The sequence below is a fragment of the Glarea lozoyensis genome, assembly GCF_000409485.1.
Source record: "Glarea lozoyensis ATCC 20868 chromosome Unknown GLAREA6, whole genome shotgun sequence".
Lineage (NCBI taxonomy): Eukaryota > Fungi > Ascomycota > Leotiomycetes > Helotiales > Helotiaceae > Glarea > Glarea lozoyensis.
Genome location: NW_007361001.1, coordinates 970,369 through 988,345, shown reverse-complemented (window position 1 = coordinate 988,345; position 17,977 = coordinate 970,369). Strand labels below are relative to the sequence as shown.

At 47.5% G+C, this 17,977-nt stretch overlaps 4 protein-coding genes across 4 annotated transcripts; 1 reads left to right on the top strand and 3 right to left on the bottom strand.

Annotated features, from left to right (window-relative positions):
* Positions 1 to 1,411: 1,411 nt before the first annotated feature.
* GLAREA_02630 (ATPase of HSP90 chaperone/DNA topoisomerase II/histidine kinase) lies at positions 1,412 to 6,134 on the bottom strand (the record flags this gene model as incomplete). Its single annotated transcript, XM_008087716.1, has 2 exons — positions 1,412 to 1,957; positions 2,013 to 6,134. The coding sequence occupies 2 exons, from the start codon at positions 6,132 to 6,134 to the stop codon at positions 1,412 to 1,414; spliced, it is 4,668 nt and encodes a 1,555-aa protein (XP_008085907.1).
* Positions 6,135 to 10,411: 4,277 nt separating this feature from the next.
* Positions 10,412 to 12,674, bottom strand: GLAREA_02629 (Acetyl-CoA synthetase-like protein; the record flags this gene model as incomplete). The annotated part of the gene is made up of 6 exons (XM_008087715.1): positions 10,412 to 10,655; positions 10,712 to 11,625; positions 11,678 to 12,261; positions 12,321 to 12,367; positions 12,418 to 12,496; positions 12,665 to 12,674. 6 exons carry the CDS (start codon positions 12,672 to 12,674, stop codon positions 10,412 to 10,414), a joined length of 1,878 nt encoding a protein of 625 aa, XP_008085906.1.
* Positions 12,675 to 13,568: 894 nt separating this feature from the next.
* On the bottom strand, positions 13,569 to 14,801 carry GLAREA_02628 (NAD(P)-binding Rossmann-fold containing protein; the record flags this gene model as incomplete). Its single annotated transcript, XM_008087714.1, has 3 exons — positions 13,569 to 14,246; positions 14,299 to 14,440; positions 14,692 to 14,801. 3 exons carry the CDS (start codon positions 14,799 to 14,801, stop codon positions 13,569 to 13,571), a joined length of 930 nt encoding a protein of 309 aa, XP_008085905.1.
* A 783-nt stretch (positions 14,802 to 15,584) lies between these two features.
* On the top strand, positions 15,585 to 17,659 carry GLAREA_02627 (Glutamine synthetase/guanido kinase; the record flags this gene model as incomplete). The annotated part of the gene is made up of 5 exons (XM_008087713.1): positions 15,585 to 15,713; positions 15,791 to 16,466; positions 16,514 to 16,832; positions 16,884 to 17,573; positions 17,629 to 17,659. The coding sequence occupies 5 exons, from the start codon at positions 15,585 to 15,587 to the stop codon at positions 17,657 to 17,659; spliced, it is 1,845 nt and encodes a 614-aa protein (XP_008085904.1).
* Positions 17,660 to 17,977: the final 318 nt, after the last annotated feature.

The following is a 17,977-nucleotide window of genomic DNA, read 5'->3' as shown; positions in this document are numbered from 1 at the left end:
ATTACTTCGTATATGACAAAAATAACCAGCCCTCCACATCTGTGCAATCCACCAAAATAGTGTAAGATATCTATCGAATTATTGTCTAAGGTTAAATGAGACTCTATCTTATTTGGTAATATTGATGTATAGGGTGGCGGTTATTTCAGTCATGTACGAAGTATTATATCTACCGTAGATAGCTAGTTTAGCAGTCTACGTATTAATAGTCTACGGGCTTACTAGCTTATATAGTAGTTTACTCGAACCGCCGAATTACTAATAACACGTCCGGAAATACCAATGCTATTTCTACTCTAAAGTGACTAGCTGCCTACGGGAATGAAGTATCCAATCTCCCCGCTTATCCCAAGCGGGCCAGGAACAGGAACAGTAACAGCAACATGCTCAATACGAAGGACTCTCGAGAAACCGATAGGAGGGATGGGATTGCTAATGGGTGTGCGAGGGTATGCGAGTCTTGGGGGGGCTCGCCTCGTCGTAGCCTACGACTCGTATGTACTTGGTTGGGAGGGATGGAGTGGTTATGGTGGATGTGGGTGTGGGAGCACATGTCCTGAACGACGGGAGAGGGAGGTTGATGAAAGTAAGTTGTAGGGAAGTGAAAAATGGGTTATACTTAATCCTTATATGGCGTAGCAAGGAAACGCAATGAGTGAACACTCAAATAGGAACAACCACACCTCGCTCAACAAACCCATTCCTCAATACTCACCCCCAAGCCCAAAGTACACATACACATTCAATAATATTTATATTTCTCTCCCCTTCTCTCCACACATAATCGCTCAATGGGGTAACCTTATTACTTCCAACAAATAATCTAAGTCTCATCCCATCTCATCCCATCTCATCCACCCATCCATCCGCCCATCCATCCATCATTCCATCTCAACTCTATACACAGACTTTCCCCACCGCCGCCGCCAACAATTCGCTCCCAACAACATGCTATGCAAAGGCGCCCCCCATGCAGAAAATTCCCCTTCGTCCCTCCACTGTACAAACACAGACAGACAGACACCATCTCGCGTGTTCCCGCGAGAAATGGCGTCTCCACTCCAAAAACACAAAAAAGCTTTCCCCACCAAATTATATACATCAAGTCCTGATTTCTAACTCCCAAGAAGAAACCCAGTTTCTCTATTCCTAAACTCCTTGACGCGCTTTCCCTTTTAACAAAAAACTCCTCCCCCAATTGTATTGGCCCCGAGAAGGTCTTATCCCATCTGCGTTGGGAAGAACCTCCCGAGGTTCTGTATTACATGTACTGTTACTCTTCATGTCGCTTTTCAAGTCGTTAATCGTGATACGAATTTAGTATAAAGCACCTCTCTTATAGTCGATTCTCGATCACAAAACATTACTTATTACTAAAGCTTCCGAAGTTTGAATTTGCTTTTTCAAGTCATCACGATTCTGATGACTTTACCGGTGGACTATTTTCTGGTGTGGTAGGTCCGTCCAGTCGTTCATCGTGGATGAGCGGTCGCGCTTTGTTGGTTTTCTCGGTGACGGTTGTTCCGGATTGTCCAGAGTCGCTGCTGCTTGCAGATTTTGCTTCTGAGTGATTGAGGTTCGCCCCATTTGGAGCTGGACCATGAACTGGCGCATGTGTGGATGGCTTCGTGTTTGCTTGACGAACCGATTCTCGTCTTGCATGGAACCAACCTCCACGCTCCCATTCACCAGCTTCATATAAGCAAGTGTTACGAACGTCCTCATTCACGATTCCCTCTAGTAACACACCAAGCCGTTTGAAATCAATTGGTTTCAGGATCCAGCCATCAAAACCAGCGTCGATGTACATTTGGCGGTCTTTTTCTATAAGAGAGGCCGACACCGCGAAGATTGGAACTCGCCCATTCAGAGAAGGTCGTGTTGCTAGACTGTCAGGATTCGCCTTCTCGAACGATCTGATCATCTTGGCCGACGTCAGTCCATCGACAATTGGCATCTGTGATATTGTTAGCATAATTGTATATTATTGAAGCCGACGGCTGCAAACTGACCTGCATGTCCATCAGAACCACATCGAAAAATTTGGTCTTCTCTCCATAAGCAGATGCGCAATCCTCCCCATTAATGGTGTGGTAAACATGGTGCCCACTCTTTTCCAATCGCTTTTGAATTATCTTACTATTAACAGGGTCATCTTCGGCAACAAGGACTTGGAGGCTTTTTGCGTCGAGTGGTTCTATTTTAGCGGTAGCGGGCTCTTCTTCTGCCTGTGGTATGTTAAAAGAAACACGGGTAGCTGAATGTGACGATGTGATATCCTGTTCGTCTGCAGGTTCGAAATCGTCAGGCATCCGCACAGCATGCATCAGAGTTCGGTTGTCGGTGATATATTCAGACCCAGGAGGTCCTTCCAGATGCGAGCGGAGATGCCCCGGTGTACCGTACGACTTGGAGCGCCGCAACGCACCTGGCTTTTCCGTTGTGGAGATTGATGTTCGTTGTGAGGTGCTACCAAGACTTCCAGCACTTCTGCGACTCTGAATGCTTCCCTTGCTATTGGATCGATGTAAACTTGATGCTTGAGACTCTGGCTCACCCTGTGCAATCGATCCCGATATGGCGTCGATAAGCCTGTCCGCCTCGCTTCTGTTACTTTGGGCACTTTTATTACTTGATCCACTCTTGAAACTACGTAAACTGGACATCTCTTCAAGACTTTGCCTTCGAGCAACGCCGTCCGACTTGACCGAGCTGACCCGGTCAATGAGCATAACCTCGCCCTCTTCGGCTTGTGGAGGGGGCGTAGATACAGGCGGCAACGATAAATGATCCTTCTTGACCGAGCTTTCAGTTCTGTCGGGTTCGGCGTCGGGAAGTAAGAAGGGAAGTTGGACCACGAAACGAGAGCCCTGGCCCTCTTCCGACTTCAATCGAAGCTGACCATCCATATTTCGTACAATTCTAGCTACCATAGCAAGCCCAAGTCCCAGTGCACGACCTTCGGTCTGTTGAGCAGCTGCCGAACTCGCCGTTTCCTCGGATCCGTCCAAGGAAATGTCCAATTCAGCAGTCGATACTTGCTCCAGGTCACGGAACAGCGCGTCCAGCTTTTCGTTGGACATTCCAGCGCCAGAATCTTGGACAATGATTTCCACATTAGCCTTGCCATCGACAGCATCTTGCGCCCACATCTCAACGTGAATCCAGCCTTGATCGGTATGCTGAACAGCGTTCGCGATGATGTTGGCCACTGCTCCTCGAACACGCCGCTGATCACCATGTACGAGTTGTGGGACTCCAGGATGCTCAATAAATTCGTATTCCAATCCCTTCCGTTTCGCATCTCCTCTGAAAGACTCGGTGGCCTCGCGAATTGTTGCTGGGAGATCGAAGACTTCGTCCTTGATGAGGTCTTGACCCTCCTCGGTCTTGGTTAAGTCCAGGAGGTCGTTGATGACATAAATCAGAGACTTGGAGGCGGAATGAGACTTTGCGAGGTTGTCTCTGGTCTCCTGATCCAGGGCACCCTCAAGAGCAATCTCGAGGTAGTTTATGATGGCATTGAGCGGCGTCCTAACCTCGTGTGCAGAATTAGCCAACAGAAGTCGGGTGAGTTGACTGTTTTGAAGCGCTGCCTCTTTCTGCCGCCAGACCTCAATAAATTTCCCGTACACCAAACATAAGACCGCTGCTGTCTCCACCTGCTCTTCTGTCCATTCTCGGCATTTCCCGACTACAGTTTCGCTCCAAGTCTTGAAACTCTTTCTCGGTTCGAGATAACCTTCCGTACCCTCCTTGACAAATTTCTCGTAAGGATTTCCTGCCCACTTCACTTCCTTGATTTGCCCTTTACGCAGGAAAACAATGAAATCAGTGCCACCCACGCTGAGCGGCACTAACAGCAGACCAGCAATAACTGTAAATCCGGGTGGGTAACGCAAATCCGGGAAGTCGCCTCTAATGTCTTGAGAAGTAATGACAGACGTATATTGGCGTAGACGGAGGTACTCTAACATTGCCAACGCTTCCTGGGTCTGCTCCAGTTTGCCCATAATCTTCGTCTCGCCTTTAATTGATAGAAGACCGAAATCCGCATCGAAAAGCTTCAGAAGATCCTCGGAAGATGCAATGATATAACCTGACGGATTGGCCTCGGTCGGTACTGTGTTGATGAGTTTTCGAGCTTGGAGTCGAGAGGCGTATGATAGACGTTCGATGTTTCTAGAAGCCGTGTCACCGATAAGGCGGCACATCTTCCTGATCGGAAAAGACACACGCATGCCCTTGTTACCGTAGGAGTGGCACGCAATAAGTCCCCATAGTTCACTGAATGCGTTAATAGAAATACTCATACTTGACCGTACAGCCATATTCGCGAGGTATTTTATGTGTATTGGAGACATTGCTCTCAAGTAACTGAATGATAGGTCTAGAGGTCGCTCGAGATCTTCGATAGAGCGACAGACAAGACGAGCAGTCTCTAAGTCCCGGTCGTATAGCAAGCGCACCCTGTTGACTTTGTATAGGTCTCTTGCTTGTTTCGGAATATCAGATGCTGGGAAGTTGAGCCCTTTGTACAGATCCTTCGTTGCACGAGGGTCGACCAATTCTGTCACGACCCGTCCGTTGAAAGTTGAGTCGAATTGATAAATCATGACACGATGAAATCCAGTTAATTCTTTCACAACACCAACCAGAATCTTCAGGAACGTGTCGAGATTTGACGCAGAGGCCAGCTGCTCCTGGACTTGAGACATGATGTTGAAGACTGCCATTGCGGCGGCTTCACCCTTTCGTTTTCGAGCGCTCCTCAGTACTCTAAGTGGTTTACTCGTTATACTCGTGCTTTCATTGTATTCCTCGTTTGTGGGGTTACTGTGAAGTGTATCTTCCGGCGACTCGGGGACCGCGTCGTCTGCTGGAACTAGCGGATGGGTAGGATCATCGTCGAGTTCGAACTCGCAAATGATGAGATCGGGATAAGAAGGATGAATATGCATACCGCACCAAAGCTTCTGATTTTTCTTCGGTGGTCTCGGTGACCTGATTGCAAGTGTAAATACCTCCGGGCCGTTGTTTGCCGGATCAGCCTCTTCATCACGAATGAAATCGACGTGATCTAACAGATTCTCTGCTTGTTCCTCGCTCAAAATATCACTAAAGTTCTTGAGCTTGAACAACTCCTGAGGTGTGAAGCCGATGATGGCCTTAGAGTTCTCGCTGACGACTCGTACAAGAAAATCACCGCTCTCCTGCTCTTCAAGGGCGATCAGTAGACCAAACCCTTGTATTGCTCCAGGTATATGAATAGGTTCGTCTTCGCATCGCTGAAGTGTGTCACCGTCACGGCCAGTGATGACGGCATGGCCTTCCGCTGTGACAATGTGCTTGAACCTTGCCGTGACCAGACCTGATATACTGTCTCCGTCTACAGATGCCCCCGTGCCTTGCGAATTTGTGTCCTTGTAATTCTTCAAACTTGAATGTCCCGACAGTTCAGTAGATTTATCTGATCCTGCATCACCAAAAATCTGCATTCGAGCACCTCCGCCGTATCGATCGTTGTTATTCTCTGGGCGACGCAATCCCGAACTAGAGAGTCTCCGACTCGGTCTAGGCGGTTCTTCTGGTGGCCGAATCTCCCTGCTCTCTTTCCGTGGGGTTGCCGCTGGGTATTTCTCGCTACCATTTGTGGATAGACTCTGCCGTCTTCTCATGGCTGCATTAACAGCAATATCATTACCAGCAGTCCAGGGAGGAACTCCTCCCGAGGGAAAGTAATCTCCCTGATCTCCTGAATTCCGGCCGGGCATTCCCATGTATGGTGTCTGCGAGGAATCTACACTAACGACGCTTCTGATTGGAAAGACTCGATCCTGATTGGCATTGGGACTGTTGAACCCTAATTGCTTATCTGAGCTTGTACTCCACGTCGAGGCAGCGCCATCGAAACCGTGAGAAGGAACAAACCCGGTGTGGACATCGGTCGACTCCAGCCGCGGTGGTTTACCTTCCTTCGGGGATGCGTCTGGGGAACGAGGAGGTTCGCGTGTGTCGTCTTCGGGACTACGATTCCCATCTATCTCGCGAGTGCTAGGAATCTTCACCTTGAGCGGATTTTGCGTGTCTCTGGCCACGTCCGAGTCATTTCGCCTATCCGGCCCTGGCCACATGGTGAAGTATGTCCCTTTCAATTCAAGTGCTCGTCCACAGCAGATATCTTTGAGCCTTCCCCGGCACAGAAGAGCCCAAGGAGATGGGGATTGAAGAGACACAGATCTCGATCACTCAATCGGCGTGGCCCCGCTAACGTCCATGAAATGTGTAGTAAATATGCGTTCTGGAGGGTAAAAAGAGAGCGACAATAAGGAATGCACGAGCTACGAATTCCGAAAAATGTCTGCAAACCGAAGGGAGCGAAGATGGTCGAATCGGGCGGTCTCGAATGTTGTTGCGTTGAAAAAGCGTCCGCGGATCGTTGGCTCCGTGAAGCGAGATGGGATGGAGAAGTTGCGAATGCGGTTGTTTGGAGCCACGGTATTGCGGTAATCTCGATGTCAGCCACGCGACGATGTTCCAGCGACGCCGCAGAGAAAAATTCGACTCGAGTGCAAGGAGAGAATCCGACGATGATGTTTTGGTGAGACTGGAATAATGATAGACAGGACAGTCCGTCGTCGTGGTGGCAAAGGGGATTAGATTGGAGGTTGTGGTAGCGTCAGTCTAGACTGGCAGCATTAGCAGGAGAAGAAAGTTCGCTTGTCCCGCGGCGACCAGTGCATGGCCAGTTGTGCCAGTCTGGTGGGTACGCAGTTGATGGCCCGGGTTGGCTCAGATTCTTCTACCAGGTTGATGCCGACCGGACGGCGTCTTGGGAAATGGAAATGTGAAGAGAAGAGGCCTTTGAAGGCGCACGGGGGAACTGGGGAAACGAGAGAATGGTCTTACAGAGAGGGATACTTCCAACACAGTTAAAGACCAAGCGATGCAAACTACGTTCTTAGATTCTTTTGTCTTTGGAGTAGTTTTGACAAAGTAGGTCCAGCGAGGTTTAACGGGTTTAACGTTTTCTTCATGATTATGCCTTATGCCCTGCTCGAACATGCCCTCGAGAAGAGTATCACATGAACCCTTCGACTGCAACATGCAGCAGAAGGATCAACGGCAACATGAACCCCTCTTTTCTGGTGAGCAGACTCGAGCTGTGTGGTTTTGTGGCTTGTGGCTTGTGGCTGTGGATCTGAATGTGCAATGTGATACCTAGGTAGGTAATGGATGATCTTCTCCAAACTCTATTCCAAATCGACTTTTTCTCAGGTACAACCTTGTCTATTCGCAAGAGACTGACTATTACCGAGCGTCTGCTACCCACCACCGCGGATCTCTAGCTGTCATATACGGGGTCGGAAGATCCAAAGATCAAAGATTGGTAATTATTCAGCATGCCTCTGGTCGGCCAACTCCCATTTTAATATCCCCGTGCGTAACTTTTTCGTTTGGCAGCGCAGCTATTCGAGCACGGTACGATGCGACGACTAGGACGATCATCGCTCGACACTATGCTCCCCGACCCGAGGTTCCGGGAGCCCGTTCTGACTGCCGGCTTCTGTGAACTTCTTTTCCTAGTGTGGTTGGATCGTTATTCGTTTTCGTATGAAGACGTTTTTGGCATTTTTGCGCGTTTTGTTATCAACTCGAAAATCATGGTACTTTGTGCTTCCACCCCCCTCCCTGCTGGACCCCTTTTTCGGGGGTTCTCTGTTAATTGCGATGTTTCTCCCGCCGCTGATGCGTGGCTCGAAATGGATGATCTCATCATGCTTCTCCCGTTTCACATCAATCTGCGGTAGCATTTCTGAATGGTCCATCCTGCACGTGTGGCTGAGAAACCCAGCCAAATCACACGCAAAATGTTCAATCAGATGGGATTTGCGCCGTGGCAAAAAGCGGCACCAGGGTTGCGCTGCGTTTTCCATGTGGAAATGCATGAATTCCTATCGCTATCATCATATCATGTGCCGCTTTTGCTGCGGCGTGAGTAGGGTAGGATCATCGATTCCTGACTCAGATTAGAGAACGGTTTTCCGCGGATATAACCGCCGACGATCTTTGGTAGGTGGTGCTGGCGAAAATCGTACATGGCTTTCTCCTGCGAGACGCTGCAAGATATAATCGCATTTCATTCCAGCTTCTGGATAAGGGTATGATCTGTTGATGTAACAATTGGAATTACTTCATAACCGCGGCTAATGCATACATTTCCCCGTTCAGGGACTTTTGCAGATTTCCACGTTGCAGACAGGAAACCAAAAAATGTTTCCGGCGATCATCGGGGTTAACCTTAAACCAACACAGCAAACTTTAAAGCCGGTGGCAAATCAAACGCTACGATAATTTAACACACCAAACACTTCAACCCTATACGAAGTATATTCTGTGTCATCATAAGCCGTGAGAGATTCCTTCGGAAGGTCACTATTGAAAACAGAGTGCTCAACTCAGTCGGCACATTCTCGATGAACCTGGTTCAAGAAAGAACTGGACTTCAACAAGCAACCATCTTTTTGAGGGTGCAAAGGGGGTTGTCTAGCTGGTCTAAGCACAAAAACATGTGCTAGAGTCACCATCACCCAAACCTTACAAATTTCTCAGGTCATGTTTGAGCTTCTTATTCTGTAGGTCTACTCTATGCGCTATTACTATCCTACGTCAATTTCCACGGCATATAAAAACGCTCACATCCGCTTTCTGGTCTTCGGCTGACAACCAAACACCGAGAAGTCACTGCTCAATTTTGGACGAAAGTAATACAAACTCACAAGTAATTTGATCAAAAGCCCTGACATAATCAGCATCTTGATGAAGGTAATCAAACAAACGAACTTCCCCCTTGTGAGTTCACAACATAGGAAATTCTCATCACCTTCGAGAGAGCGACATACATTTCCCATAAGGACCTGATACGTAGCTCATATTGCCCAGAAGTTCACTGGACCCCAAGGACGAGCATTTGACTTTTTACAAAGTAACAGTTGTCTATCTAGCAAGTGCATTTGTATCTAATGACAAGGCTTTATCGCATACCGAGCATTTTAGTAATCACATGTCGACATTGTCCATTATCAGCAATGGATATTGAGATACTGCTTCCTTCTATCTAAAATGGCTACTGCCATGAAGAAAGCCATTTGTCTTGCAAGAAAACAGGGGAACAACATTCCACTGATATAGTTAAAAAAAAAAGATGCAGGCAATAGTATGGGGTGTTCAGGAATTAGCACTTTCTTCATATTCGTGCCAGAGCCAGCGGTCAACTTTGTAGGACTCTTTGGCGGTAAAATAAGTATTCTTCATTGGTACTGTGTCTGTCAATCTCACCGATAACATAACTCTGTACACCATTCCGTGAGTCGACCAGGACATCTCAATTCAACTAATGCTAACGTAAACCTAAGATTTAGGTACGAGCTCAGAAGCTTTACAACGCTCATGATCTATTATATAACAGCGACACGCCATGGAATTCAAACATCGATCCTCCCATATTGCTCAGCCAATTGTTGTGGGTTCACGCATCTGACATCGATTTTAAGGATATCGCAATGGACTTGCTAACCAATACTTTGCAGAGAACAAACTTTTTACAGATTTCCTCAGACTCACACTCCAAGAACACAAGTCCATAATCAACCAACCAGACAGATTAGCCCCCGAATCCTGTATTCGTCATACGGCAAATTCTCACCTTCATCATTCATGATGTGGTCAGGTATCATCATTCCTCATGTCGTTCTCCTCACAACCCATCGCAAAACAGACAGGAGGAAAATAACGAGACGCCAGATTCCCCCTTCTGTTCGAACCATGCGACTAAACAACGCATGACCCAACCTCAACACAAAAAGAACACACACGTCTTGAAAGAGATGCTATATCATGATCACATCCATCCTAAAACCTTCTTGTCCCTTATCCCTGTCAATTGTCCCCAGAAAGCAGAACACAGCGATCTTCCGCCGGCGAGGGAGAGAGGTAGGGGCTCTGGCTTCAGTCATCGTTTAGTGCCTTATCACCCACGCGTTAGGAAATTTGCTGGTGTGGCGAAAGGCGTATTATTGGTGTGCAGGAATCTAGAAAACTTGTTGCTTGTCGGTAAGAAATTTGGAAGTTATTCCAATGAGATATATCTCGGTAGCAGAAATCTAGATAATAACCACCCCCAGGATTTCAAAAGATAAAGGTGGGTTATACGAGGCTATATTGGGATTTGGTTCATGTCCTTCTAAATCGCTTAAAACGTCTTAACAAGGACTTACCTCACTAAGACTGGTGGACCTAACTTTTCTTGAGTGATATACTATGTTATTCATCCTATATACAAACCACTTAGCATTCTGTAGCATGTAATATCCAAACACATACTCAAAACCCATACAAACCGTCCCCTCCCCTACAACCTCACACCACCACCCCTCAACCCCTCCCAATCCCGTTTCGTAAACTCCACATACCTATCCCCCTTGCCCCGTCTCTCAACCCACAAAATCCTATCCCCGCCCTTCATCTTCTCAAAATCCACGCCTTCCTCTCTTAACGGCACTTTATTCTGTTTATTATTATGAATCGGCGTCATTTCAGACACGAGACGCAGGAAGAGCGGGACTGCGTATTTAGGGAGGTGGGCGCGTGTATGTCTGTTCACAGCTCAGTATTCAAATTGAGAGGACAGGAAAGGGGGAGGAAATATTACCTTAAGAGACCAGCGAAATCAAAACTCGAATGCGCATTCGGATCAATATAAAGCGCCGCGCACCCAGCTCGCCCATCATGATTAGGTAGCAAAACACCATAAACATTCGCCTCAACCACGCCCGGATAATTCCCCAGTACCTCCGCCACCTCCGCTGTACTTACATTCTCGCCTTTCCAGCGAAACGTATCACCCAGCCGATCGAGGAAGAACCAGCGGCCGTCGCTCGTCCTGCGTAACGCGTCACCGGTTCGATACCACAGATCTCCTTTCTGGAATACGTCGCGCTCGAATTTCTTTGCTGTGGCTTCCGGATTGTTGTAGTAGCCAGCGAAAGAGTTTTTGTCGGGGAGTTGGACTATGATTTCGCCTCCTACCTCGTAGGGTTGTCTGTATGCGAACCCGGTTACAGGATCGCGGGATATAGCGCCAGTGGCTTCGTCGGTAGCTACGGGGACGAAAATGTTCTTGTAGTATTGTCTGCCGATGAGGCCGTTGTGGCCAACTGCGCCAGCGAAGTAGTCGCCTCTTGCGTAGTTTAAAAGACCAAAGACTCCTTCTGATGAGGAGAAGAACTCGGAGACTTCGGGGACGTTGAAACGGTCTCGGAATTTAATCCAGACGTCAGGTCGAAGACCGTTGCCGTGCATACAACGGACGTTGTGACCCGTATCTAGAGGCGAAGGTGGAGCGGCGAGAAGGTATCTTGCGGTCTCTCCCACGTATATGAAATATGTTGCTTTTGAATCGTGGATGTCGCGCCAGAATTGGGATGTGCTGAATTTCTTGCCAATGCATGTGGTGACACCGTTTATAACCATGCTTATGGATGTGATTCCTCCTGTTCCATGATACAGGGGCATGCAATTGTACCATCGATCGTCTTCTTGAACTGTTGTATAACCGGCTTTGTGCTAAGATTCGTCAGTCTTGCTAGTCTTTATGTAGAAACACGGAATCCTATACCGCAGCAACAGCAAGCCATTGTCTCTCCGTCGTAAACGAGACGCCTTTTGGCATCCCCGTGGTTCCAGAAGTATACAGCATTCCCATAGGCCAATCTCCTCTAACTCCTTCTCGATATATATCTTCAATCCTCTCACGACTCTGGCTCTGAATCTCTCTCAAACCATCCGCATCTTCAACCGCAACGTCCATCCCCAACTCTCCCTCAATCGCCCCCCTAACCTCCTCTATCCGCGCCTTCAACAACTCATCCCCATCAACCAGCAACAATTTCGCACCACTCAGCTTCAAACAATGCACCAGCGCCTTCCCCGTAAGATTATAATTGATCAATGCCGGCGCCGCCCCTATCGCCCAGAGTCCTAGCCACGCAAACAGGAAATCAGGCGAGTTTGTGAGGAAGAAGGCGACGTAATCTTTGGGTTTGACACCACGGGAGAGGAACCAATGTGCGTATTGCGTTGCGCGTATGTGTGTTTCCGCGAAGGTGTAGCAGCCGGTTCGGGACCAGATGGCTTCATGGGTGGGTTTGCGGTTGACGGCTTGTTCGAAGAAGTACCAGAGGGAAACGCGGTTTTGTCGGACTGTTGGTAGAAACGAAATCAGCTATCTGAGTTGGAAGATTCTTGGCAGGATTACTTACCTGCTTCTGCATACATCTTCACCACAGTTCGACCACGGTTTAATTCTCTGTACAGCGAATTAATTAGAGTACGAGAGGGAATGCTTAAAATACATACCTAATGTCCTTTCTAACGTGGTATTTCGCATCTAAATACATGCCCGCGAGCGTCGTACCAGCGACAGCAGCGGCAGTAACTATCCATGGCTACCATATTAGCAATTGACACTTCTCTAAGCATTAATTGGTGTTGTGGTACGAAACGAAGCTGTGATGTCGTCCCAGATATGATGTTGTACCACAGTCCAAGCTCAACGTCGTATCGCTTAGGCCATTAAAGAATAACCGAAGGAATTTCTGCTCACCTAACGCCATCTTTCCTTCCCTATGAATCGATTCTTTTGAAATCCAAAAAGAATAAATAAAATCAACGACTAAATCACAGATCTGGAATTGACAGGTTCCAAGCAAGCCCTGGTACGTACCTTCCCTCATTAATGCTCACCTCGGTCACACTACCGGGCCAAAAAAACGCTATTCCCCGCACTTTTCTATCCGCTGTTCTCGAAGCAGCCGCGGTAGTTTGAAGCTTTGTCCGGGTGACTTTTAAAGTGGGATTTCTAGATGGGTCTATTCTCGCATGGAGATCGTAAAATGTACGAGGTGTTTTGGATGTTGGTCGTGAGTTGTGATTTGATAGGGTGCAGGTGGGTGGAGATGCATCTTCACCTAACCTTAGATGAGGGCGGTCAAAGTAGTACTTCATGATATGCGGTTTATATGTTTACATGGAATCAGATGTGTATATCTTCAATGTACGGTGTACGTATTTCAATGGTGTCATGATGGTGGGTTTATTGAACATTGGTAGTAGAGTCTACTGGCGGAAGATCCAAAGACTCAACGGAGGAAAGAGTAAAGACGGAAGCTAAGGAAAAGTCAAATTTGAAATGGTGTTGAAATAACCCTGTCTCTAAGGTAAAGCAAGAAATTCGAAGATCAATAACAGGTGGTTTCAGATATCACTGTGATTCTTGAAAACCCAATCATTTGAAGACGTTTATTGTTGCGGTCTAGCAAAAACAAAACTGTCTAGGATCCCACCCCAACGCCAAACTCGAAAGACAAACCTTCTTCCGTCCAAAAGAGCAGGAAAGAAAGACGCAATGCTATCTATGCTGCGACAAAATCATCATTGCCATGATCAAAACTGAAGACAATGTGGCATTGGTCGGGGTTTAAGGAACCCTGCCCACGCTCAATTTCTCCTTAAACACCAGTGCCTCGAATAGCATCGACCTGTTGTGAAAGTAAAGCGTTGTTCTTTGGTGCAGCAAGTGGTGGTCCTTCAGGAGTGACATATGCCTTAGTCATACCGCCGTCGACAACAAAGTCCTGACCATTGATGAAGCTCGACTCATCACTTGCAAGGAACAAAACAGCATTTGCTTGCTCAATAGCCTCACCGAATCTACCGGATGGGAAATGGATCTCTCGTCGAAGTCTCTTTGGTTTATCGTCTCCAAGCCAATCTTGGAGCAATGGTGTGTTTAGCGGTGCTGGACACAAAGCATTGAATCGGAAACCTTCTCTGGCGTGCACAATAGCGAGCTCTCGGGTCAAGGCTAGGACAGCTCCCTTGCTAGCTGTGTAAGCCAATTGAGGAGTTGCCGAGCCGACAAGAGCTACTACGGAAGCGGTGTTGATAACTGAACCTCTGGACTTGTTGTGCTTTCTGAAAGATAGAACGGCGTGTTTGCAGCCAAACCAAACACCTTTCACATTGATGGCTTGAGTGAGATCCCAGATCTTTTCTGGGGTGTCAACAGCATCAGCATCATCGGCATGCATGATACCGGCGTTGTTGAACATGATGTCAATTCCACCCCATGAATCCAAATGCTCGACCATCTTCTGGACATCAGTCTCTTTTGAGACATCACACACCTGGAGAGGTTAGTATGTGATAAAAAATAATGAGGAGGCTATTTTGACTTACTTGTGTTTCCACTTTATGAGCAGATGGTACCAGCTGTTGAAGCTTGGCTGATGCCTTTTCTAGAGCTGGCGCAGAAATGTCTGCCATGAGTACATTGGCGCCTTCTTTGGCAAAGAGGATACATGTCTCGAGACCGATTCCACTGTGGAAAGTTAGTATGTCGTTTTCAAGATTCTTGCAAATTGTGGATGCATTAAAACAGCAGAACTCTATCCAAAGTGCAATTGTGAATGTCTAGAAACGAATATCTTGTCGTTTTGAACAATGTCTCCAATATCATCGCTCACTAAGTCGATGACATCACGTGATCCAAATATTGACGCCAATGAAATTTGAGTGAATGGAAAGCAGATGAAAGGATTCAGATCAAGATATAGAGAGTGTCAAACTTACCCAGCAGCTCCGGTGACAATTGCGTTCTTTCCGTGTAATCGTCCCATACCCACGCTGTTGATAGTCTGGACAGCGCCATTGCTGCTAGTGCGGGAGTTTTCGCCGGACATTGCGGAAGGCAGTTTGTATTGGATTGTCTTTTGGGAAAGTAAAGAGGAAAGTGTCTGAGATGGCAATATTAACTTTGCGGAACCGAAAAGGTTGCTCAGTCTGGAGAGTGACTCTTCCAGACGCTCTGCGATTTCGCTTTGACACGCTGCTCGCTTAGAGCTTCAAGGTGCAGATGAGGAATGTGAATCACTTACAGAACGACGATAAGAGCGTATGGTGGTTTTTATGTGATGCGACGGGGAGAATAGAAATTGGAATCGATCAATGTTGAAAAGACGATGGCGAAAAGTTGATGACACAAAGAAGTAGTGTGTAGGGCTACGCCTGGATGACGGTCCGACAACGGTGGAGGGTCCAGGAGGGAGGACCCTTCGTTGGCCGTTCCTGGGAGAATAATCAACCCAAAGTTGTGGTTCTTATCGGGGCCGATGCAAACGAAACACGACTCAACCGCACATCACTGGACGTCTCTTGCGCGGCTAAAGCTTTGCATCATTGATCTTGACCACAAACTCTATCACGAGTCAATGTTCTGTTCCCCTTTCTGTGCTCGTAACCGCTGAACCATTCTTTGATGTGTCAAAGAAAGAATTGTCACCAATGCAGTAGCCACGCGTGTCGGTCACATGAGGAGGGGGTTGAGGAGCACAGCGATTTGTTCTCAATGCGGTGTAGGATTCCCGACTCGAGGCCGACACTTTCTAGCTAGCATCCCGTTGTCGCGCGAAGGTTAGCTGCGTGGACACTGACACTGACACGCAGACGAAGTATCGCCGATAGTCATGGCGTGGACCGTCCATGCTGGACAAATGTCACCGAAGAACCAGAGCAACGTTGGACATGAAGATATAACATTTCGGAACTCTGCCCGACACAATGTGCATACCGATTTCACGAAGCCGATGACGAAGGTGGTCCAGGGATGCTCCAGCACCTCCTACTGATTGGCTGCAGGGAGCTCTCCCTGAAAACCTGCTAAGCATCCCAGGGATCAAGCTCTTATCGCAGCAGCAAGCAGCCCCTCTGTGGTCCCCAAGCCGAAGCAACGCGAAGCAACTGTCGCACAACACCACAAGATCCATCCCGCGATACCATCATTTGTACAACCAACGAATACCAATTCTGTTTCCGTGTACTGCTCCACCTTCTGCTTCGAGTTGCAGATTACGGACTCGCCGACTCCATCCGCCAAAGCCTCCAACAACATCGCCGAACCCCTCAATTCTACAAGATGTCGGACGGAAAGGAAGTCAAGATAACGCTCGAGTCGTTGCCCAAGATCCTCGAAAATGATACCAAGGTCAAACTCGCCGGTATCGACGTCGATGGAATGCTTCGCGGGAAATTGATTTCCAAGAAGAAGTTTCTAGGTATTGCCAAAGAAGGTTTTGGGTTCTGCTCTGTGATCTTCGGATGGGATATGCATGATCAGACCTATTTCAAAGAATTGAAGATTAGCAACGCTGAAAATGGATACCATGATATTATTGCCATTCCAGATCTTAGCAGCTTCAGGAGGATTCCTTGGGAGGACAATGTTCCGTTCTTCCTGGTCAGCTTCTTTGACCCAGATAGTCAAGAGCCAGTGAGTGTGTGCCCGCGAGGTCTACTAAAGACTGCTTTGGAGAAGATCCAAGCAAAAGGACTAGGTGCTATGGCTGGAGGTAAGTCGATATATCCAAGCGGCATGTATATCTGCTAACTGGTCAAGCCGAGTACGAGTTCTTCCAATTCAAAGCACCCTCCAACAATCCAGAAGGCCCCCTCGCGGAACGAAATAACTCGTCAACGGCAACTTTCCTCCAGAATAACCCAGTAAACTCGCTTCCATCGTTGACTGAGGGTATGTTTGGATACAGTTTGACCAGGCCTGTACACAATCAAGATTATTATTATGGGATATTTGATGCGTGCGAAAAGTTCAACTGCGGAATAGAAGGCTGGCATACAGAAAGTGGACCTGGAGTGTTTGAAGCCGCCCTGTCGTTTGGAGAGATCCAGCAAATGGCAGATAAAGCAAGTCTATTCAAGTCAGTAGCCCCAACCTATGCTCTCTGCTCCCGAACTAATTTTGCGTGTAGATATGTTGTAAAATCAGTCGCTACCAAATACGGAATCACACCATGTTTTATGGCAAAGCCACGGCAAGGTCTGCCAGGAAACAGTGGTCACATGCATATTTCAATTGTTGACGAAGAGGGAAAGAATCTCTTCTTTCGCGAACAAAAGGATACCAATGCGCCATGGAAAGACATCGAGAACCTATCAGATATGGGACGACATTTCCTTGCTGGTCTCTTAGAGGGTCTGCCAGATGTTATGCCACTCGTTGCACCTACTGTGAATTCGTATAAACGCCTTGTCGAGAACTTTTGGGCGCCTGTGACAGTATCTTGGGGATTGGAGCACCGAGCTGCTTCCATTAGACTAATTGCACCACCAACGTCGAAACCAGGAGCCACTCGTTTTGAAGTGCGAGTTCCAGGAGCAGATGCGAATCCATTCTATGTTCTTTCTGCCATTCTCGCTTTAGGCTGGAGAGGTGTGGAGAAGAAATTGGAAATCAAACAACCACCACTTGGAAAGGGACAGGATGTTGGTGGAAAAGCCGACCCAGGCGTCAGGCTCGCGAAAAGTCTCAAGGAAGCAACTGAGAGGTTTGCAAGACCAGAAAGTGTTGCTCGAGAGGTGTTTGGCGATGAGTTTGTTGAGCACTATGCCGGGACAAGAGAGCATGAAATCAGATTGTGGGACGAGGCGGTAACAGACTGGTATGTTATTCTCACAAGAAGTCCAGCTAATTTAGTTATACTGACATTCATTAAGGGAGGTTCGGAGATATATCGAGACAGTGTGATGATCTCCACAGATCCGGGTGCATTGTAAGACCTATGATCGGGAAACTTCTGGATGCATTATCGAGATCGCCCATAGAGTTTATCCGCTCAATAGCTATTTGACTCGAGCTTCATGGTGCTAACTCGTACAAGTAACGATATAATATTTTATTCTGTGGACTCTTGACTGTTCCCCGCTGGCAAGTCACGATGATCCAACTGTCAACCATGACGAACAAAATATGCGCACAAACTTTGTGAGCTACAGGAAATTGATAATCATATTTTCATGTTCGGAATTCTAGACTTCCGCCTTGAATCCTCGGATCTGATCTATT